The sequence below is a fragment of the Seriola aureovittata genome, chromosome 21, assembly GCF_021018895.1.
Source record: "Seriola aureovittata isolate HTS-2021-v1 ecotype China chromosome 21, ASM2101889v1, whole genome shotgun sequence".
NCBI lineage: Eukaryota > Metazoa > Chordata > Actinopteri > Carangiformes > Carangidae > Seriola > Seriola aureovittata.
In genome coordinates, this window is record NC_079384.1 from 14346318 (window position 1) to 14368832 (window position 22515).

The 22515-nt window shown below is 42.1% G+C and overlaps 2 protein-coding genes across 3 annotated transcripts; one reads left to right on the forward strand and one right to left on the reverse strand.

The window, feature by feature from the left end:
• The first annotated feature begins 164 nt into the window (after positions 1–164).
• arl3b (ADP ribosylation factor like GTPase 3b) lies at positions 165–4552 on the forward strand. Its single transcript, XM_056365452.1, has 6 exons — positions 165–283; positions 772–915; positions 1571–1687; positions 1804–1854; positions 3055–3240; positions 3350–4552. Exons 1-6 carry the CDS (start codon positions 281–283, stop codon positions 3395–3397), a joined length of 549 nt encoding a protein of 182 aa, XP_056221427.1. The 5' UTR covers positions 165–280; the 3' UTR covers positions 3398–4552.
• Positions 4553–9818: 5266 nt separating this feature from the next.
• Positions 9819–20522, reverse strand: trim8b (tripartite motif containing 8b). Of its 2 annotated transcripts, none has more exons than XM_056366036.1 (6): positions 19909–20522; positions 17938–18612; positions 12799–12894; positions 12388–12653; positions 12135–12250; positions 9819–12021 (listed from the first exon to the last, which is right to left on the reverse strand). In XM_056366036.1, exons 2-6 carry the CDS (start codon positions 18541–18543, stop codon positions 11321–11323), a joined length of 1785 nt encoding a protein of 594 aa, XP_056222011.1. In that variant the 5' UTR covers positions 18544–18612; positions 19909–20522; the 3' UTR covers positions 9819–11320. The 2 variants fall into 2 exon arrangements, with proteins under 2 accessions (XP_056222011.1, XP_056222010.1); XM_056366035.1 differs by having other exon boundaries at positions 19097–20522.
• Between the last annotated feature and the right edge of the window lie 1993 nt (positions 20523–22515).

A 22515-nucleotide genomic window follows, 5' to 3' on the forward strand; every position in this document is an offset into this window, starting at 1 on the left:
AAAATTGCCGACATAGTCTTAATATTGGATTTTATTTTGCTGTAACTGACAGCAGTTTCTGCCAACAGTGTCTCGTCATGTCTCGGGAAATCCTGATACCGACAGTATCTGGTGAAAGAAACTACAGACAGGACGACAGACGAGCTGCTATTTTCATCTTCTTCCCACTGGCCAATAGTACGTGAATGCAGCATGAGCTCGAGTTTTGTACGTAACTGTGCGTCTGACGTCACCCCCCTTAGTAACCCTCGGCGGCGTCTCCAGGAGAGAAGGCAACAAGATGGTGAGTTTAATTTATCCCAATAATTAGCCCTTAACTGTAAATACCGAGCTCCAAGTGTGCAAATATTCGCATTAAACGTCGTTCACTTGCATTTATCTCCAGTTTAATAACTCTCTTTGTACGCAGCTTACCGAGAAAAGCATTCAACTGCAAAAGCTGCCTTGTTGCTTCGTTCAGTTATCAGGGGAGATTAGCTTAGCACGTTAGCTGTGTTTAGCTCCCATATGCGAGCCATGTTTCGAAACAACTACCCCGTGAGGCACAGAAAACAATATAGATGATGTGACGGGATGCCCACAGGACCTGTTGTTGCTCTCATGTGTTGGCACCGGTAGGAGAGTGCTTGCTCATCATCTAAAGCCATAGTGAGGACTAGAAATGCACTTGCACGGCCTGTAAGTGAGGAGTCCCGGTACATGGGAGGAACATTTCTGCAATGCAGCAAAGTAACATTACAACATTGTCTCCTCTTTCACCTCTTGTGGCAGGGATTGCTGTCCATCCTGCGTAAGCTAAAGAGCACACCAGACCAGGAGGTTAGGATACTGCTGCTGGGTCTGGACAACGGCGGGAAGACCACCCTGCTCAAACAGCTGGCATCCGAGGACATCAGCCACATCACCCCTACACAGGTGGGGAGGAAAGGCGCACACATAGAGTACTGAACAAAAGTTTTAAGCACTAAAAGTAAAGTGAGGATGCTTTCAATGAATGCATATTTCTAAATCATCAGTTAGCTTCTTACAAGGTGCAGTAAACACAAAAAAATTAGATCAATATTAGATTTGACCATCTTTTAAAAAAAGCACCAGCTCCAATACACGTATGCACAGTTTTTAAAGATACTTGGCAGGTAGGTTGTTCTTCTTAGAACTTGCCACAGGTCTTCTGTGGATTTAGGCTGTCTCTGTGTCTTCTGTCTCTCCACGTAATCCCAGCCAGACTCCATGATGTTGAGATCAGTGCTCTGTGGGGGCCGGACCATCTGTTCCAGGACTCCTTGTTCTTCTTGTTGCTGAAGATAATTCTTTATGACTCTGGCTGTATGTTTGGGGCTGTTGTCATGCTGCACAATAAATTTAAGACCGATCAGACACCTCCCTGATGGGATTGCATGATGGATAACAAAATAAACTTCTAAACTGCCTAAAACTTTTGGACAGTACTGTATACTGCCTTTTATTGGAGCAAAAATAACACAACAAGGTTGGGGAGCGTCACTCCTTGGCAGATGTATGATTTTTTTGGAACCAGGAGTTGCTTAATCCACTTTTGTGTTCTGTCCAGGGATTCAACATTAAGAGCGTCCAGTCTCAGGGTTTTAAACTGAATGTCTGGGACATTGGGGGCCAAAGGAAGATCAGGCCGTACTGGAGAAACTACTTTGAAAACACAGATGTGCTGGTGAGTGGATTTTAACTCACCAGACACAGCAAAGAAGCTGTGAAGTCACTGTTTTATACTTTTTCTCTGAGGACCTGCTGAACATACTAACAGAGAAAATGTCCCATTTGTTTCAGATTTATGTCATTGACAGCGCTGACCGAAAGAGGTTTGAGGAAACAGGTCAGGTATGTACTGGTGTGGTGTCTGAATGAATGATTTTTTCCATACCAGAGCACAAGGTGGTGTCTTCAAATGTTTCAGAATATCTGCAAGTCCTCAAAAGTCTTAAAAAGCAATGAATTCTGTTCTCTGTAGAAAAGGCAGTATAAGGCTTTAAATAGGTATAATAAAGTCTTTAAAAAAGGTTACAAATATATATTTTTTGTACTCTGCTGTAGGCAGCTCTTTGTATGTGATTTTACCAAAAACTGTCTGAAAATTCTCCAGTATTATTGTTCCACACCTCATGTAAAATTCATATATTAAATAAATAGGTAATTTTATAATTGGTTAATCCATCCACCCATTTGTCTATCCAGTTTCTGCTGCTTATCCAGATTGTGTTTAATAATTGATTAATGATATTATTCTGAATTATTGTTATATACAGCTGGGAAGTAGTGACAAAAATGTGATGTAGTTGTCAATAAATGTATACACTGTGTAAATAACTCAAGGTTATATCATCTCTATTGGTTTTCATTGATAACTTTTATACTGTCAATAAGATTGTGAAGTACATATTAAGAAAGTCTTCACATTTGAGATGCTGGAACAAGAGAAGATTTGGCATTTTTGCAAAAAAAAAAAGAAAAAGACAATTAGTTGATTTATCTGAATTCTTGCTGCTTAATTTTGTGTTCATCAAATTATAGTTACAGCTTTAACATCACATATATTTGTTTTCCTCGTGGGTATCAGAGCTCAAATGATCAGTCATTTGGGGCAAATCCAAGTCAAGGTTCTGGTCTTTAGAAGCAAATTACAAGTCAAATGCAAGACTTGTTAATGGTGATTTTTATGCAACCGAGAAATCAAGTCATTTGTGTGGCCAAACCTGTTGCTGTTATTCTTTCATTGTTTTTTTACGAGATCAAAAGATGACATTTGAATCTTTTTTGCTTTAACGCCCAATCAAGGTTTCATGAAGTCTCACAGGAGTCAAGTCTTCATTGTTGTGACTTGCCCATGACTAGAATCTGAGTTTCACATCTAAAGTCTGCAGCTCTGTTCTTTATTAACATGCATTGCTGAAGTCATTTCTTCTCTGTGATAGTATTTGTGTGTGTCTCTTTATGAATAACTGACAGTTGTGTGTGTGTGTGTGTGTGTGTGTGTGTGTGTGTGTGTGTGTGTGTGTGTGTGTGTGTGTGTGTGTGTTGCAGGAGCTGGCTGAGTTGTTGGATGAAGAGAAGTTAAGCGGCGTTCCGGTTCTGATCTTTGCAAACAAACAGGACCTGCTGACAGCCGCCCCGGCCTCTGAGATCGCAGAGGGTCTCAATCTGCACACCATCCGGGATCGCATGTGGCAGATCCAGTCCTGCTCCGCCCTCACTGGTGAGGGGATTCAGGTGAGTCGAGCTTTTCCTTCTTTTTTTTTTTTTTACATGAGGGTTTTTTCTCTGTGCCTTTATTCCCTTGTTCTCACTGTGCTGCTGTCCCTCTTAAATCCACTTTCAGGAGGGCATGAATTGGGTCTGCAAGAGCGTCAACGCCAAGAAAAAATAGCTTTGCTTCTAGTCTTCTGCTACTCAGGAGGAACAGCAGCAGCAAACACACACACACACACACACACACACACACACACACACACACACACACACACACTATCACACATTGTACCCTCCTGAGCCTTAGTACGATGGGATATACCTGTGAATGTAAACACACTACTAATCCAACATGGACTTGGAGTTTTTAACCCCCTGCATTCCTGTATCGCTGATGTTTACTAATCTCAACATATCTTCCTACGTTGGCCTCTACAAAGAAGAGGGAGGGATGGGGGGGGTTGCCTTCAAAGGGAACCCATGCCAGGAAATCAACCCCCCTCCGCTCCTCCACACTCCACCCACGTCAGCATCAGTGTCCCAGCCAATCCCAGCCACCATCCACAGCCTGTCACCACCTCAAACATTCCCATTAAACTGCTGTCTTTCATTGGAATTCCAGTTTGTTCTTTAAACTCTATCGCTCGCTGTCCAGGAGACCAGCCTCCTCCACCCAACCTCCAACCGCCCCTCCCATCTCCTTCCTACAGGTTGACATGTATTGTTGTTTTTATTTTTTATCATTCCATGATGGCTGTAAGCGCTTTTCCTGCTATGGCTCTGTTTGAAGTGAGGTATATTTTTGTAATTGTTTTATTTATGGTGAAGTAGAGTGTAGAGTGCTTTTCAAACAACGACTGGTGTGGTGTGTGTGATTTCAAGGATGTTGGAGAAAAGGTCCGACTCTCCCCACTAAAGCATAATACTGTACATGTTAATATGTATAAAAAAAAAAGATGAAATTAAAAGGTTAAGAGGAACTACATTTTTTGGATCAACTGTAAATAGCTTAGCCCTGTGTTCATATGTTATGTTATGCATATGTTATAGAGTATATGTTACCCTGCTGTACTGTGTAGTCTATAATGTTTGCATATGTAATATATGCTGGCGGATTTTTAACAGAGGTATACCGTATGTACTGTGTGTCCCAATGCATTTCTTTGTGCTCTTTGGATTAGTGAGGGAATTCACTCTTTAGGCGTGTCCTTTTGATATTCTTGAATGTAATCTGTCCAGAATTGAAGGTACTATATGTGAATAAAAAGATAAAAAAAAAATTATTAAATTATTATTATTATTGAATAAAGTTGCAGACTGCAGTTGATTCAGACCATCTAGGGCAACTTTTTTTTTGTTTGTTAATCTAACCAGGCACTAGTGCTCACACACCCGTAGCAGGTGGAGTCAGCTGTTCATGACAGCAACTGAGCCTGTGTGGAGAGGCCTCTGTTGGAGACAGCAGCTGGGGGAGAGAGCAGAGCTTAGATGGGTAGATAGATACAATAGATAGATGGATAATAATGCAGCAGCCACTTCACATAAATCACAAAAACAATGCAATTAAAGGCCACATTCTATACAATAACTAAGAACACTTGTTAATAAATTACAGGTATTTTCACTTTTACCAGTCGTGATGAAGATGATTTCCAAGGCAGAAATAAGATTAGCAAAACCTATAACTTGTTTTTTTAATGATATAATCTTAGTGGACTTTGTGCTAAGAGTTTTACTATTTCTTCTCCATAATGAACTCTACAAACTCAACACACTGCAGTTTTCCATCCTAAAACGCCTGCTGATGATCCAAATTAGACAATCTGAGACTCTGAGAAGGAAAATCAGTCTTTGAACTTCTCACAACTCTTAGATGTAGAGATCAGTGTGTATAAAAGGGTCTCACAGGCAGAAAAGGTCAGGAACCACTGACCTATGCAAACAAAGTTTAACTTCTAAATGACATATTAGTGTTTTGTGTCTTTGTCAGCTGATCATAACTTAAATACAGGTCTGTGTTATTTCTTACCAAACATTATGGATGCAAGTGAACAGTTAACAGCATCAGAAAAGATTAAGACATCAGCCAATATGGACGTGATAGCAGCACTTTCCACATCAGTGCATTAAAGGTTATTTTTCATTTTTGTATCACAAATTGTACCAGCTTCTTCCTGAGGCAGGCATAACAGAATAAAAGCTGCACTACACTTAATTTGAAAACAAATTTGGTTTGTTCTGGAGTTTCAGACAGGTGGCGTTGTATCCTCCTGCCTGGGTGAGAGCCTCATGGTCTGCAGCTGAGCAGCAGAAGCTGTGCAGCTCAGATCATATCAAATATGTTGAATGTACCTTTACTCAAGTACTTTACTATAGTTGTACTCCACTTGAGTATTTCCACTTCATGTTACTTCACACTTCTTATTCCACTACACGTCAGAGGGAGATATTGCACTTTTTACTCCATTACATTTTATCACCTGTAGTAGTTGCTTTAATTTTACATAGAAAATGTATCATCATCTTACAAACTCAGGTTGAGTCCCTCCACCATCGGTTCAGTACTTTTTTGTGTAATCCTACTGACTAACAAACCAGCTAAAATGGCACTCAGTAGAACACATACCTCCACAAAGACCAAACAATCCTCCACATGTCTGTCAGGCCCAGATTATTATCTGGATGTGTCAGTATTTGTTTGTGTTACAGCTGAAAAATAATTTTAAAGCTTCTTGAAGCATCATAAAGTTGCGTCTACAGGCTTTTTGTGAACTCAAGATTACTTTCAAGTCATAAATATTTGCCAGTAAGAAGACATTTGGAGGTGTCACATGTCAAACAGTGTGTTCCTGCTCTAGGAACAGTGATGTGCTGTGTTTTATTTTGCGTAACATTGTATGTGACTGATTTAGAAGGCCTCAGAGACTTGCAAACGGCCTCTTCTTTTTTTTCTCACAAAGCTTCTTATTGTCCAGTCTTCCTCTCCTCAGAGGCAGAATGTACTCGTATTGTTCCTCATTTGTGGCTCTTAACTCCCTGTTAATTCTGACAAAGCGCTATGGAAAGTGTGATGCACCCTGTGAGTCACATTTAAAGACATAAAGGCATTTGAAGGAGCAGTTTGACATTTTGGGAAATACGCTTGTTTACTTTCTGGTGGAGAGTTAGATGAGAGGATCGATAACACTCTCTTGTTTGCACTCTCAATATGAAACTGCAGCTAGCAGCTGGTTAGCTTAGCTTAGCATAAGGACTGAAAACGGGGGGAAACAGCTAGCCTAGCTCTGTTGAAAGGAAACAAATTCCACCTACCAGCACTTTTAAACCCAAACACCCACACAGCCATGTCTTTTTACGCTGGTTTTTGTAGGGAATTAAAAAAAAATAACATGTTAAATATTCAATGTAATGCAGATTTTTTTAGAGCCAGGCTAGCTGTTTCCCTCTGTTTGCAATCTTTTCGCTAAATTAAGCTAACAGGCTGCTAGCTGTAACTTCAACGTTTAGTGTGCAGATGTATGTGCTATCAATATTCTCATCTAACTCTCAGCAAGAAAGTGAATAAGTGTATTTCTCAAAATGTTGAACTAGTCATTTAATGAGCATAGCGGGCAGATTGTTTTGTTTGCTGTTTCCAATGTCAAGAATTAACTTTCAGTCTGAACAACACAGGTCAACTAGCCTGGCGCAGTCCCACACTAACAATAGCTGCTTACCGACACCAATGTAAAGCTCACTAATGGACATGTTATTTCTCATTTATTTTGTTTTTGTGCAAAAAGCTATGATGTGTTAATTACAGAGCTTTAGGGGTGCTAGCAGGCTTCAGGCAGAGCTAAGCTAACCGTTCCCCCTGCTAAGCTAGGCTAATCAGCTGCCGGTGGTAGCCTAATTTACAGACATGCAGGGTCCTCAAACAGCCTGGAATTAAAAGTCTGTTTTTAATTATATTTTTTTCTACTTGTATTTTTATTATATTTTTTAATTATTAGTAATACAAAACTGTCGGCTAGTTTGTCAGAGCATTTCTTGTGTCCATGACAATATTAGTCTTTTAGGCGCTCCAACATAATAGATTATCCTAACAACCACTGCAGATGCATGTGTCACTTGTTCATTAAAGTATTTGTACAGGTGTTAATTTATATTTTTTATCATGATGTATTAAAAGGGGAAGGGGCCCAGATTTTTTGGGCTACATCACAGCGGATATGAGAGAGGCATCGATTCTCTCATCTATCTCTGTGAGAGTGCAAATAAGCGTATTTCCCATAATGCCACACCATTCCTATAATGGATTAGAGCTTTGAGAAGCATATAGTCTGCAAGGTCAAAGAGTCCATTTTGTTTTCTGGTCCATGTTTTATCTACATGTGTTTGTTGAAACCTCAAAATGAGAGAACAAAAAGTTCTGTGGTCGTTTTATCAGTTAGTAAAAGCTTTTCCCCACTGTGTGTGTGTGTGCGTGTGCGCGTGGGGGCGTAATTTAAAGGAGCCAGACAGTGTGTGTTTGTGTGTCAGATACATATCGGAGACGTAGGCGACCAGATTACTTTCTCTCTTCTCATGGATCAGACAGCTGTTCAGCAGCTGTGTGTGCAAGTGTGAGAAAATGTGTGTGTCAGGAGAGGGAGAGAGGGGGGAGTGTTTGTTAATATGTGTGTGTGTGTGTGTGTGTGTGTGTGTCAGAGTGGGAAAGATAGAAAAGCAGCGCAGTAATTTATGCTGCACCTCCGACCCCACAGTTCTTGGCTGCCTGTGTCTCTGCTGAGGTTTGCTGACGTGAGAAAAAAGGCAGCACATCAGACCTCTGCCTCCACCAGCTCGAGAGGGGAAGGAGGTGGGAGGAAGACGAGGGTGGAGCGAGAGAAGGCAATATGATTAAAATGTTTGTTTTTACGTGTACATTAACCACTGGTTGTTGTTAGAGGAAAAGAATTGGCGTTCAGAAACTCAAACTCACACATGTAAATGACTGTGTCACACAAAACCATCTAAAAACCTTGAGATTGAAAGTAATTCTTGACTTTGGAAACAGGAGTTGAAGTTCATGTAGTAGCTGTGTTGGAGCTTTCAACAGCTTAAAAATGTCAAACCTTTCCTTTGAGTAGCTGCTCTGGAACTTTCGAGCATGTCACATGTTCTTCCTGAAAGAAAAAGCTTCATTTCATCAACATATTTTAAACCTCCATCTACAAACCTGAACTGGTTTTATTTCCCATTCCCCATTCACTCACTCAACTGGATCGTCCCTGCAGTCTGAATGGGGTTGAGGCTCAAAGTGCTGGGTAGGGGGAAGCAGTAATGCAACAGCTTAATCAGGCTGAGGGGAACACGGGAACACACACACACACACACACACTGACTACTCATCTCAAGATTTGTTCTCTCCATCCTGTTTTCTCTCTGCAGGCCTCCACCCACATATACTCATGAGCCTTGTTTGCACTGGGTGGACACAGATATTTAAAAGTTTGTTTAAATGGGTTTTTCCGCCTATTAATGTGTCTTTTAAGATGAATAAATACACCATTAGAGGAAGTGTCAAACTGAGAGAAAGGCAGCCTGACAGATTGTTTTTAATGTTTAAGAAGGAACGGCAGAGATTGTAGGAGGATGTCGTTTTTTTTTCTCTTTTGAAAGTCATATGGAGAGTAAGCAGATGACTGTGCAGAACGGAAAAACAAACAGAGCACAAACGCTGTGTTTGTGGAAATGTGGAAAATATCAAAAAATAAGTTTGGTGATTTTTGTTATTGTAAATAAATTCCATGAAAAGACCAAAACCAACAGTGAATTGATCCAACTAACAAGTACTGTCTCCACTGTAATTCAGCAAGACTATAATGACAATATGACACTAGACCAATTTGATTAAGCTTATTTCCTGAATGTCAAACAATGGACTTCGTTTGGTATGGGGCATCCGTGTTTGCTTGGTTTCCCTGAGCTTTTGAAAAGTCAGTTTCCCACTTGAAATGGTGAGTTTGATTTGGACATGATTGCTATTTACAAGTGGAAAACTTGTAATCAGAATAACCCTGATATGACGTGAATGCATCAATGTACGGTCACATAACATTTCCATCCGGTGAAAAAGGACGCGATACCACATTTGTGATGCAGGCCATAAATCAATATTGATCATAGGGTCCACAAGCTGTACACAGTGGGAGAGAGCCATGTTGCACTTTCTAGTCTGATACTGTGATAATGAACTAAAAATAAGGAGAAAGCACTACAATAACTTCTCCACTGCCAAATATGTATTAATCAGCAACTGAAAATGGTCCCCAACAAATGCACTATAATACTCCTGTTTGAGTAATGTTCGCTAAAAACTACAGTTCCCAGCTATTTGAGACAATTACTGAGACTTTTAAAAAAATATTTGTGACCAGTTTTTGATACTTTATATCTTCAGAAGAAACCATTGGGTTTGGAGCTGAGAGCCACAGTGGCCGCCAATGGAAGTATTAAAGCATTGTGAGTTTTGGTCTTTTCATGGGACAATAACAAAAAGACTGACAATTGCCACCTCTATCCTTTTAAAGAACATGAGAAAATGGGATTTGCACATACAGAGTTGACAGCAGAGACCGGTTTAAATTTGTTTGTTTATTTGGAACCCTTCTCCAAATCACGTCTGTAATTTTTCCATTTCACAAAATATTTACAAAAAAGATACTTTTATGTTGTTTTTTTTCTCTTTATGTTGACTGTTGTAACAGCTCCTTTTTAGGATGACGAACCATTGCTTACATCTCGCAGTCCAGTCTCGTTCTTTTAGAAAAAGTTCATGAAAAAAATTCCTCCCACCCTTCTTTTCTTTCATACACTCATTTTAAAACTGCATACAGTTTTTTTTTCCACCATTGTTCTTCTTTTTGAGTGCTTAAAAAAAACAAACAAAAAAAACCTCTTCCTTGCATGCTTTCAGCTGCAAACAGGAAGCCAAGAGCTTGTGTGCTTATTGAGAGGAAGTGACATCTTTGCCCTGCAGGAAGTACAATTACAGCATCATCAGATCCTCCAGATGCTTGATTGGTTTGGTCTGTCCAGTCTTGTCTTTTTCTCTATAATCAGAGTCTCTCTAGACAATCATGAAACCTACGGTTGTACCAAATAACACAAAGTCATAGTAATTAATAAATGGAAACAGTCTTTGTCAGAAGATTTTCTGTCCTGTGGGAAGCCTGGCAGCAGTAAGGGAGTGCTAGGAATAAGGGGCGAATTCCCAGAAAACTCGGAGGGCCTGGGTCAACCAGCCCTTCAGATGCAGCTCTAGTGTCCCTCTGTGGGTAAGCATCTGTAGTCCAGGCATAACAAGGCGTCCACAAGTGCATTGTGGGTGTTCCATGGAAGAGCGTTTTGTGTTCAAGCCGTACGATCCATCCCTGAACTCAGCAAAGAAAGGAAGAAATGCCATGATGATAAAAATCAAGAGACATGAAGGGACCGTGGCCCCTCTTTAAAGGATCTATCAAACTAAGTCAGCTGGGCAGAGAAAAAATATGATGCTAACAACATAAGGCAACTGACCTCAGTACAACTGGAGGGGTGATTATATCAGAGAAACATGAGGTGCTAAACTGGAAAGCTCAACACTGCACGGTATTATCTGTTTTCCGTTCAGCCTCAGTGAGAAGCCACGAAGGCATGAGAAGATTTTCTATTAAAAGTTCATTTTCTCTCAATCCATCTTCTGCTCTATAAATAAAAAGATGCATCTCATTCTCTCCTCTTGCGCCTCTCTGATTTCTTGTTTGAGTGTAAAATGCTGAGCTGAGTTGTGCCAGAGTGAGCGGTTGGCTGTTTATGCATTTTACGTATAATACACTACATGAAACACTGACTGAAAATAAAGAGAGGAAGAAAATAAAAACACAAAGAGATCAACCCTGCCCCCGAATGTGTGTACATGCTCTAGGTCTGTGTTTGGATATAAACATTTATTTTAATGTGTGTATAGTATAACTGCATTGTGTTTTTTCCAGTTGATAAGTCAGTAAAGGTGTGCTATTTTGGTGCCTGTCTCTATATCCAAGTGTGTGTGTGTGTGTGTGTGTGTGCGCGTGTATGTGTGTGTGTCTCTACTCTGTTAGCTGGTGACGTAGTGCTTTGTAGAGGGCTGCCCATACAGCCCGTAGAAATCTGCATGTCTGTGTGTCTGTGAGGCGTCTATCCAGTCCCTCACTGCCAAGCCCTGCATGGACGGACCTCCAGAGGCCAGGCCGGGCGGAGGGGGGTAGTCTTGGGCGCTGACCCAGGGGAAGGAGCCCGAGCGTGGGTACGGGGGATGGCTGCGGTGGCCCGACACCGAGGGCACTCCGGAGCAGTAGCAGTTATCCATTGTACACACCAGGATCTTCCGGCCGCCGTATTGAGGCAGCACGGCCTGCTGGGAGGAGTGCGAGGAGCTGCTGCCTCCGGGAGCAAAGTGCGAGGAGCTGAACACGGAGCCTGAATGATGGTTAGTCAGCGAGCCGCTTCCGCTTCCTGTCCCGCCGCTCTCGCTGATGTGAGGCGGGCCGCAGGGGCCTAGCGGCTGCTGATTGGTGGACTGGCCTTCTCCGGAGGCCGAGCCAGAGCCCAGGTAGGGCTGCTTAGCTAAAGATGAGGAAGAAGATGACGAAGAGGAGGAGGAGTCCTTGAAACCTGGAGCGGCGGTTTTTCCGACGCTCCCGTTTCCCTCTGGAAAGGCAGTGGAATGTTTCCGTTTCTCTGCTCCAGAGCCAGAGCTCTGACCGCTGGGATACGCAGGAACAGACTGCAGGAAGGTCGAGGGAGGGGTGAGGGGAGCTGAGAAAGACAAGGTGTGAAATAAGAGGCGGTAAGTGGTGATTAAAATAAAAACACATTCATGACTGTCATGCCCTGCTTTCAAACCTATTAAGTGTGTTTGAGATCCTTACCTTCCAGCGTTCTCTTCAAGCTCTTCTCTCTTTTTGAGATTTCAGAAAGGAATAGTTTAGAGTTTAGATTCCCGACTTTGTAAGGAGGGAGACTGCTGCCCACACATGCCTGAGACCTGTAGGAAGTGCCAAGAGACATGCAAAATACAAGATAAGATGTCTGCCTTGAAGCGTCACCTGCATATCACAGAACCTCAGACAAAAAAGTACAACGTCCATTTTAAGAATCCAGCAACAACAACTTGTCTCTCACCTGTCTGTGAGGATTTTAACAGGTTTGGTGTTTTTCATGAAGCTCAGTTCCTCTGCCTTACTGAAGGCCGTGTGGATGGAGCTCAGCAGCTTCTGAGCCTCGTGGCGCTGCTCTCCCAGAGCCAAAACCTGGGCAGCGTTATCCTGGCAGAACCGAGCCTGAGCCCGGTCCAGAGCCTCCAGTGTCCGACCGAGATCCTCCTCCAGGAGCTGGTGCATCCGCTGGTACTGCAGGCGCACCTCCTCTTTCAGCTCACACACCCTGTCCTGTAGGGAAACAAAACACGGACACACACACACCAATCCACTCAAAATTGATCTTGCCTTATGTAACACCGTGTAGAATCTCTGAAAATGTGTGTAGATGCGTTTACGCCCACAGAGCGCACCGCAAAAAAAAAAAAAAACATACCTCCACCACACACTTGTCAGAGTCAAGTTTGCAGAGCTGTTCTTCGATCTCCTGCACTCGTTCCTCCACGCGCTCCTGCTGTCTCAACAGGCTTTGCTGTGAGGTGAGAAACAGAAAGACAGAAACTCTTAAGCTTTGTGAAGTTGTGACCTCTGTTAGCCACAAGCATCCCCTCCCCATGCCTGAGGTCTTAGGATCCGGGAGCTGGCTAATTTAGTCTCCATCCAACACACAATCCCCTGCGGGGGAGGAGGGAGGGGGATGCTGTCATAGCAACCAACAGCTATTTTGTGTTTTTAGTGAGTGAGGACTAATGTGGGGGGAGCTGGGGGCAGTGAGCAGAGATAGATAAATGGGCATGCAGAGGCAGAAAAAGCTCCAGCAGCTCTGCTCTCTCTGCTCCCCCCTCAGTGCACCTCCTCTCCTCTGTCCTACACTTCATTTCTAAAAGATGCACATGTATTCACAGAGTCGAGGCTGCTCTGTGAGCTGTGGCAATGTTGTGGCAACAACACTTGTTATTTTTGGGATGATGATGGCATGTGAACATTAGCAAATGCTATTCGGGCCAAACGGAGATGCCCATCCGGCTGCAGCTGGTGGCCAAGATAAATAAAAAACAAAACAATCCTTTATGTCGCTCCCTGCGTTGTGTAAGTCTGATAGCAGGAATGTCATTGACACAGATTTGCTAATCCTTCATGTGATTAATATTTAATGTGAGATATGAGCAATGCTAGCTTGACATTTAATGACAGAGAAACATACTGATTAGATGGTACAGAGCAAAATAATGCGATACAGATTTTAATAAACAACCCCAAGAGTCTACAGCCACGGTAGAAGCTTTATGAGCCTGCACTTAGTCACAGCAACGCCTTGAGCTAAATGCTAACATTAGCATGCTAACATACTCACAGTGACTATGCTGAGGCCAAGCAGGTGGAAACTTTTCCATGTTCACCATTTTGCAGTGTAGCGTGTTTGCATGCTAACATTTGCTAATTAGCACAAAAAAATTAGCTCCAAAGTAAAGCTCAGGCTGACGGCGATGTCAGTGCGTGTGCAGGTAGTTGGTCGTAAATCTAAATAGGGCTCTTTAATTATTAGTTTAGTTTAAAGGATGTAAAAAATGTGTCGCGTAAAATGCCTGAAACGATTATTGAAATATTTGCAGATTAATTTAATTTAGATACATTAACTGATTAGTTAATTGATCAGTAATGATTACTGCCTTTCTGAAGCAAAGTATTGGACAAAGTATACTTCTGATTTGATGATGGCTCTAGATGAAAAATTAAGTGATTTCATGGCGATTAATCCAACAGACTGAGACATTTTAAAACATTCAAAAACAAAAATATAAACCTCGAGGGATGTGCTGGATGAAAGGTCAAGGGAAGACCAGAGTCAGTGGGATTCATCCTCTGGGGAGCATGAATGTCCACACAACATTGTGTGACAATCCATCAAAGAGTTGTTGAGATATTTCACTTTGGACCAACACGGTGGAGTGAGCAAACCAACAGCTGCTGGCGTGGCTTAAAAAACTGAATCTGCCATTAATCCCACAAGTCAATAATCAGTTGTTTTTCACAGGCTGGAAGCCTGTTCGCATACCATCATCACCGTCATCATCATCACAATCCAATCATTCCAACCAAACAGCAGCTGATTTTATCATTAGTTCCCAGTGTGATCAGCTGCTGTAGAGCTTGATAGGAATGAAAACCTGCATACTCCTGGGCCCCAGCAGAGGCACATGGTTGGGAACCACTGCCCTAGATATCTCTCTCACACACACTCACACACACACACACACACACACACACACACACACACACACACACACACACACACACACACACAGGACTGTGACCTGGTTGTGCTGATTGATTGAGTTAGGCTCCGAGCAGAAGCCAGGGGAAAAACAGGGTCGAAGGAACTGAAGCTTCCCAGAGGGGGGAGCAACTGAATGTATGGGATACCTTTGGGGAGGGAGGGAGATGGGGGTATAAAGAGGGGAGGGTGCTCTTTAGCTGTCATTTCACTACAGTGTCTTTTCCATCAGAACCACCAGAGCAGGAAAGCAGGGCCAGAGGGAAGGTCGGTCCTTGCCTGGGGTGGCTGGTGGATGGTGTGAGGAGTGAGGAGTGAGGTGAATTTGGTGGGGGCTGACGGAAGTGAAGAGCAGAGCAGTGGCTGGAGGATGGTGTGTGTGGAGGTGGGGGTCAACTCTACATTCCTTTATCACATCCAACATGGAGGATGCATTAGCAGTTATCACTACCATGAGGACTAATACCTAGAACAAGTTAATGGATTGGGTTGATGTGACTTAAATCAATGTCACTGTGCAATAAGATTATTTGTCTGATATCAAAACACACAGCTCCCCAGGGAAAGTGTTGTCAGTTTAGTTAGTAAATGATCACCTCACAACAGCCGCTCATCAATCAACTCATATGGTTTACTGATCTTTTTTAATTCATTAAACTGTACTTATTCTTATGGTGGTCGTGAATGTTACAGCCCGACTGATGGTGGATATCTGAGGCTGATAACGATGTGGACCTTTGGGAATTTAAAAAAATTGGATATCGATATATAGGCTATATAATAATATAATATTTTAACATTAACACATAACATTCACAAACAATCCTTGGATTTCTTTTTAACATTATGACCAAGACAAATTTTATCATTGAAAATAAACTCAGTTTTCTCTGATGGATAAACTATGTAATTGTGATATGGTGATAAAATTTCTAAATTACCTCAAACCTGCAATTTGCTCTTACTTATCTGTGACATATACACAAATAATGGATGTGGACGAGGTGGCTGTAAAACAAGCACCATATCACATTGTGGCAAATGGAAGGAAAGATTTTAAATTATCAAAGTGAAATGCAAGGAACGGTGTTTCACACTTGGCTGTTTCAATAATGAAGTTAATTGTGAGTTGCACCCCTTCCTGTTATATCAGAGAAAACTTACTTCCAACAAAACAAAAACAAAAGAAATTCCTCAGAAGCATTGATTTGGACGGCTGAATTTTGTCATGAAGAAACAATTTCCATTGAAAGTCCATAAGAGATGGTAATCACTTGAGCCCGACCGACAGATCAGCACTGCCGACATTTCTGCCTTATATATCAGTATCTGCATATAATTATTATTACCAAAGGTTGCTTTAAAAACAAAACTCAACAAACAATTAGTTGATTGATCAATAGCTCAATCCAAAAAATGAATTTTCAACTATTTTGATAATCATTTTAGTCATTTTTTAAGTAAAAAATGTCAACATTTGCTGATACCAGCTTCACACGTCAGGATTTTAGGCTTTTCTTTGGACTGTTGGACTGTTGGCCGTCACCTTGGGCTGTGGGAAGTTACACTAAGCATTTTTCCCTATTTTCTGACATTGAGTCAATTAGTCAAGGAAATAATAATCAGATTAATTGATGATAAAAGAATGAATACATCATTTTTCTTGGACTTCTCTGTGGGTCTGTGCTGTATTTTCTTGTCACTTACTGGCTGAGATTTATCTGTGGTGAGCTAATATCAGCTGATATATCGACCCTGCCCTAGTTGCCATAACATAGTTTGTTTATTTTTCAACTGTAAAATGTCCCAGTCAACATGTTGGTCGCACATTCTGTTATATCAAAATTTAAAAGATCTTTTTCTTTTGTGTTTATGCCAAAAAAGCAATATTTTCTGATTTCACATCAGATTTTTTTTTGTTGTTGAGATTATTACTGATAGCTGCATCAGGGTCAAAAATCCAGAATTAATCAGGCTCGACTTATTGCCCAGCCCGATTATGGATAATGATGTAAAAGCTGTAGATGTGAAGGATTTTGATAATGCAGCTTTTAAATTCAGACCAGGTCCCACCCAACCCTTCCTATGCCCCAGGTGACCGATTAACTATACATAAAGCTGAGTCATAGCATTACCAACAGGAAACGCACCCTTCCACGACACGGTTGACACCTAAACAGGGTGTTGGGTGGACTGCATGAGTCAGTCAGCAGTAAAGCCTTCACTTTCCTCTCTCTGACTAAACTCGAAATGATGACTGCGAGCACCAAACCCCCAGTAAGAGAAGAGGTTAATGAAAAAAAAAAAAACCCAAGTAGACCGCAGAATCAAGTGACGAATCACTTTAATCCCCCTTCCCCTCGACTCCGCTCCCAACCCCCCCCTTCACAACTGGCGATCCCTGAGCTAGGATGCACCTGTGCTGGGGAGATAAGGCCCTCTGAGGGCCCCTCATTGTTCCACCCTCGACTGCATTGTTTGTCATTCCAACAGATGAGAACGGAGGCTGGAGTGGATCACAACTGAAAAATGCACAAGATAGACTCGAACACAGCCTCTAAAAACACTCAAAATGCAATTGTTTCTTAAAATGGGGGATTCTGCTGTTGACTGAGTAAAGTGATTAAGCAAATACATAAACGACTGAGAAAAGGTCCTGAAAGCTCTGTACTCAAAAAATCTCCACTTTGTGTCTTTAATGTGTCAAAGAATGACATTAAAATATGTCCTTTGTTCTGGTGACGTTTGCTTGACGACTACAAAGTGGCTGAAAAATTACCTCACTGGCTTGTGTGACGCTGTTGTGAATGCACAGAGCTACATTTTGGTACCTTATTGATCACAAATTCTTGCAAATAGGGATGGGAGTAATGATTATTTCCATTATTGATTAAATTACTGATTACGTTCCGACTGATCAATTAATGGTTTAGTCTATAAAATGTCAGTAAACAGAAGAAAAATCTGTCACAGTTTCCTGGGGCCCAAGGTGAAGTCCGTAAAAATGTCCTGTTTTGTTTGATAACGTATTCAGTTTAATATCATAGAGGATGAAGAAAGAGAGGAAATATTCACATCTGAGAAGCTGGAACCAGACAAGTTTTAATATTTTTGCTTTAAAAAAAAACGATAATTTAGTAATCGACTATGGTTTCAGCTCTATTGGAAGATCTCCGACATCCACTGGCTGTCTCTCCCCCTTTGTGAGAGTATGGCCACTATGCCTTGAGCAGAAACAAGAGGTGCATGAACAAGTATGTTTGTGTTTAATTTATGTGCACAAGATTTAATTGTTCTTACTCGAATGTCGTTGCGTCTCAGCTCCACATCAGTGACCGCGTGGCCGTGGCTGGGGTGGCAGCGGGCGAAGCAGCAGTACTGACACACCGCTGTCTGCTCGGCCTCACAGTGATACAGCCTGTACTCGTCATGCTGCGGGCAGGTCCAGGCCTTCACCGCCTCCGCCTCTACCAACAGGTGCCCCAGGGCTGAGCACGGCTGCTGCAGGTGTGTCTGAACGTGGGACTGGCAGCATGGGGCGTTGCAGCGAAGGCAGACTTTCACTGCGGGGAGTGGTGGGCCTCGGCGGCAGAGGATGCACTGCAGCGCCGGCGTGGTGGCCTTCTCCACACTCAGGGCGTTGTACTTCTCGACTATGTTGGAGAGTTTGTGGTTCTTCTCCAGGCTGGGCTTCTGCGTGTAAGCATGATTGCACTCAGGGCAGCGGGCCAGCGAGGAGTCTTTGGCCCAGGCCTCGCTGATGCAGCCCCGGCAGAAGTTGTGCTTGCAGGGCAGCTGGATGGGATCTGAGAACACGTGCAGGCAGATGGGGCAGATGAGCTCCTCCTCAAAACAGTTCCTCCACGTCTCAGCCATGTCAGAGGCCATCATGGTGCAGGCAGGCATACACTAACTGTTCTCCACTTCTTCCAGACCTCTAGGCCTCACAGGAAACCTGACACTCTCAAAGTGAGTCTTGAGAAAAAGATAAAAACAGACTTGATGCCGTCCTGAAAGATCAGACTGTATATTTCAACCCTTGTGACCAAATTAGACGAGTCTCCCTGACAGATGACGAGTATTGCTTATTGCTGCAGCATGAAGGCAAATTCCAGAAAATTGACCAGAGAAGGCTTCAGGCAAGGATGACAACACCTTGGGTGTTTTCAACACACACACAGCAGGGGCTGACGTTATACAGATTACAGTAAACGGTGCTTTAATTTCCTCTAAATCGTACACACACACACACACACACACACACACACAGGGCCTGCCTTTACAGCTTCTGTGTGTTTATAGGCCTACAGGAAGCCTGTCAGCTACAGGTAAACCATCAAATGCAAACAAGGCACAGAGAACTAAATATCTACACAATTACTAAACATGATCATGAGCTGAATAAATCTCTGCATGAAAAGACACTTGATCATTTTCTGCTGCCTGCTCAGGCCCTTACCTTGAGAGCTTGCTTCACTTCAACGTCGGATTATGACTGACTGTGGACCAATTCAGACCAACAAACGAAGCATGAAAAGCATGAGAAAGGACTGCTCGAGTCCACACCCTGATTACTATCCACACACAAACACACACACGGAGCTTTTTTTTTTGTTTGTTTTAAAGAAAAAAACCTGAATCTGTTTTTATCAGGACCTCAAGGACGCCTGATTCTCTGAATAATCACAACGCAGCGCAATGCTTTTGTCCGCTGAATCATAAATAAGTATCCGAGGAGCCTCCACCAGCAATTTAATAATACATACAAGACAAGAAAGACTGTCTCACAGGTCAGATCAACAACACGGGCACCTCCAGCCCTTCAATCTGACATAACAGCGACATTTCTGTTTGATGAATAACGCCTGCTATGTGGCACAGCTCGCATATCTGTACACAAGGCCTCGGCTTTTCTTTTCTACCAGTTTTCTGTCGACAACAAAGGCTTTATAATCTCATTAAACAGAAAATCATACCCGGGCCATCATTTCCAGGCTGTTTACTGCATAGTTAATCGTTTTAATAGTCGAGTCCAGCTCCTGCGCACAAAACAAAGGGTTTTAGGATCCGCAGGAATGTTGGCTGCTGTTGCAGAGCCTTTTGGTTTCCCCCCTCCGACACATCTATCAAATATCTTTAGTATTTGTACTCAGCTCTGGCCTCTCTTTTTTTTTTACTTCGGTCTCCACCGTATTCACCTATTGTCGCCTCAGCCTTTAGCCAACAACATATTTATCTACTTCCTTATCTCGATTAAATCGTGTAAATTACCTCAGACGTCACCTCACCATTTTCTACCACAGCACAGGTACAGATAAACACTAGATCGGCTCCGTTTCCCCACAAGGACGGTCGTTGCTAATGAAGGCTACAGTCATTATTTTTAAAAGCAGCCATATTTGTAAATTTAACTGATAAAAAATACAAAAATACACCCTGCTAATCTTAAAGGGGACGTCGCTTTTCTGTCCTTGTTAGGGCTAGCTGTCATCAGCCATCTTGTAAATCCTCATTAAAAAAAAGAGGAGATATCCGCCGTGGAAAGGCTGTAGGCTGTTTCACCAAAGCTGCTTTTCGATAGCTGACCTACACAGGAACATCAATGCAAAGTCCCGTCATTATGAAAGAAAAACACGCCTTTTTAATCGGTGTTATAGGTCCAAAGCAGCAGTCTTGACGTGGTTATTTTTTCGTGGCCTGATCTGGTCGGTGCGTCCGGTGCGAGTCGACTCCGTGGTTCATAAAAATCCAACACGGTTGTGAATAATAATTTGTGTTTTCTCCCCCTCCTCCTTTCTTTCTCTGTCTCTATCGGTCAGGCTTTGGAGAGAGGAGGAATGCAGGCGAGCTGGACTGGTCTCCAAACCAGAGTCAAGAAACACAGTACAATACCGGACATCCGGTTACGGTTTTCAAAATAAAATACCGTGCTTGAAAGCACATACAGTGGTCATAGACAGACAGATAGATAGTGTTGAAAGAAGCACTCGGATCTTTTAGTAAAGTAAAAGTATCTATATCACATTGTAAAAATACTCAGTTATAAGGGCGAGTGTTGGGCCCCGTGCTCTGTGTGGTTGTTTTGTGGATGTTTTTCTATATCTTTATGGTGGTTTGCGTCTGTTTGTGGTTGTTTTGTGGATGTTTTTCTATATCTTTATGGTGGTTTGCGTCTGTTTGTGGTTGTTTTTTGTCTCTTTGTTATCATTTTACTGTCTTTTAGCCCTGTGACTGTCAAACATGAATTGCTAATGATCACATCATACAGAGGTTCAGGTCCAGCCTGGGCCTGCGCCTTGTAGGCCTGTTCGGTAATTCTTCCATGCCAACACGTTGAGGGCCATCAAAAAGCCTGGAATTAAACATGTGTGTTTATCTGCAATATTGAAAATTACTTTATTATAGGTATTATAAGTAAACTATTACTGCTGGGTGACTAAATGGTTTTACATACACGGTATAGTATGTAACTATAAACAATATTAGAGGCTCTCATATATATTACTGTGGATGTCAGACAGACTGGACTCATAAAGTGGATCGGTAGATATTTGCAGCACTAAGGATGTTTTATGGACATAAGTGTTATAGAATTTTTAGATGGTTGTATTGTACAATGTTTCTCATTAAATACTCTTTAAAAAATGATGAGTTTACTCACAAAGTTTTACTATTGTGTTCACAAACATTACTGATGCAAATAAATCCTCAGGAAGTCAGAAAAGTTTAATAACTCAGACTCAGAGTCATTATGTAATATTACTCCTAATATTTGACAAGTCGATCAATTTGAGGGTGATAGCAGGTTTTAATCTTGTTTTTAAATGCTCCTTTTTTTATACATATGGATTGTGACCTCAAGTTTTTTTAAGCTTTATGGAAGGAAATAATGTTGTATAACTTCACAGTGAAAGATTCACTTTGTAATTAGAGTATTTTGAGAAAAGAGGCTGAAATATGCAGAGTGAAATGCTTTTTGAACACTGCAGTACTGCTGACATGAATAACGACAACAGATGCATGTGTTTTGATTCAGTTATTTGTGCAGACAATGGATATATTAAAAGCAGAAGGCGGCCCACTGAGGCTTTTCAAGGAACAGTGCTGAGACTTTTAAGACTGAAACAAAGAGCTAAACAAGGAAGAACAAAAATAATATGGAGTTGGTTAATGACTCACTGTCAGTGCAGTCATATAATCTTCCTTTACAAGTTATTTCATACAAACCTGTTAATTAATGCAGGTTTAAGGATTTTGGAGAGGTCTAAAGTAATAAGACTTCCTGCTGGGTTTTTCAAATTTCTTATTTTCATTTTGTAGGAAAACAGTGGTTTATATCTGTGACTCAAATATAATCCTTCATGAAAACTAACATGTTAAATATAAAAGACAATGAGTCAAATTATTGAGAAGCAAACTAAGGACAAAGCTGAGCACCGTTTTTCTTTTGTTCTGAGCTTTATTTTGAAGCTTATGCGGAGAGCTTCCTGCATGATTCAGGCTGTCTCCGGCTGACCTGACGCAGTTTCTCGGCAACATCAGCCGCCCCCTCCTCCACCACCTCCTCCTCCTCCTCCTCCTTCTCCTCCTCCTCCTCCTCCTCTTCCTCACTCCCTCCCTCCTTCCGGATCAACGCTACGGCCATCACGTGACCTGTCACACAACTGATGTGTGTCACGTTTTAACCGGGAGGAGCTGAGGGATGAACCGGGGAGGAAGGGCAGGGATTCATACTTAAAGGGCTTACTGCATCTGTTAATGGCCTGGGCGCTCATCATGTTCCTCTGGGACAACACTGTGTGTGTGTGTGTGTGTGTGTGTGTGTGTGTGTGTGTGTGTGTGTGTGTGTGTGCGTGCGTGTGCGTGTGCGCGCGCGCG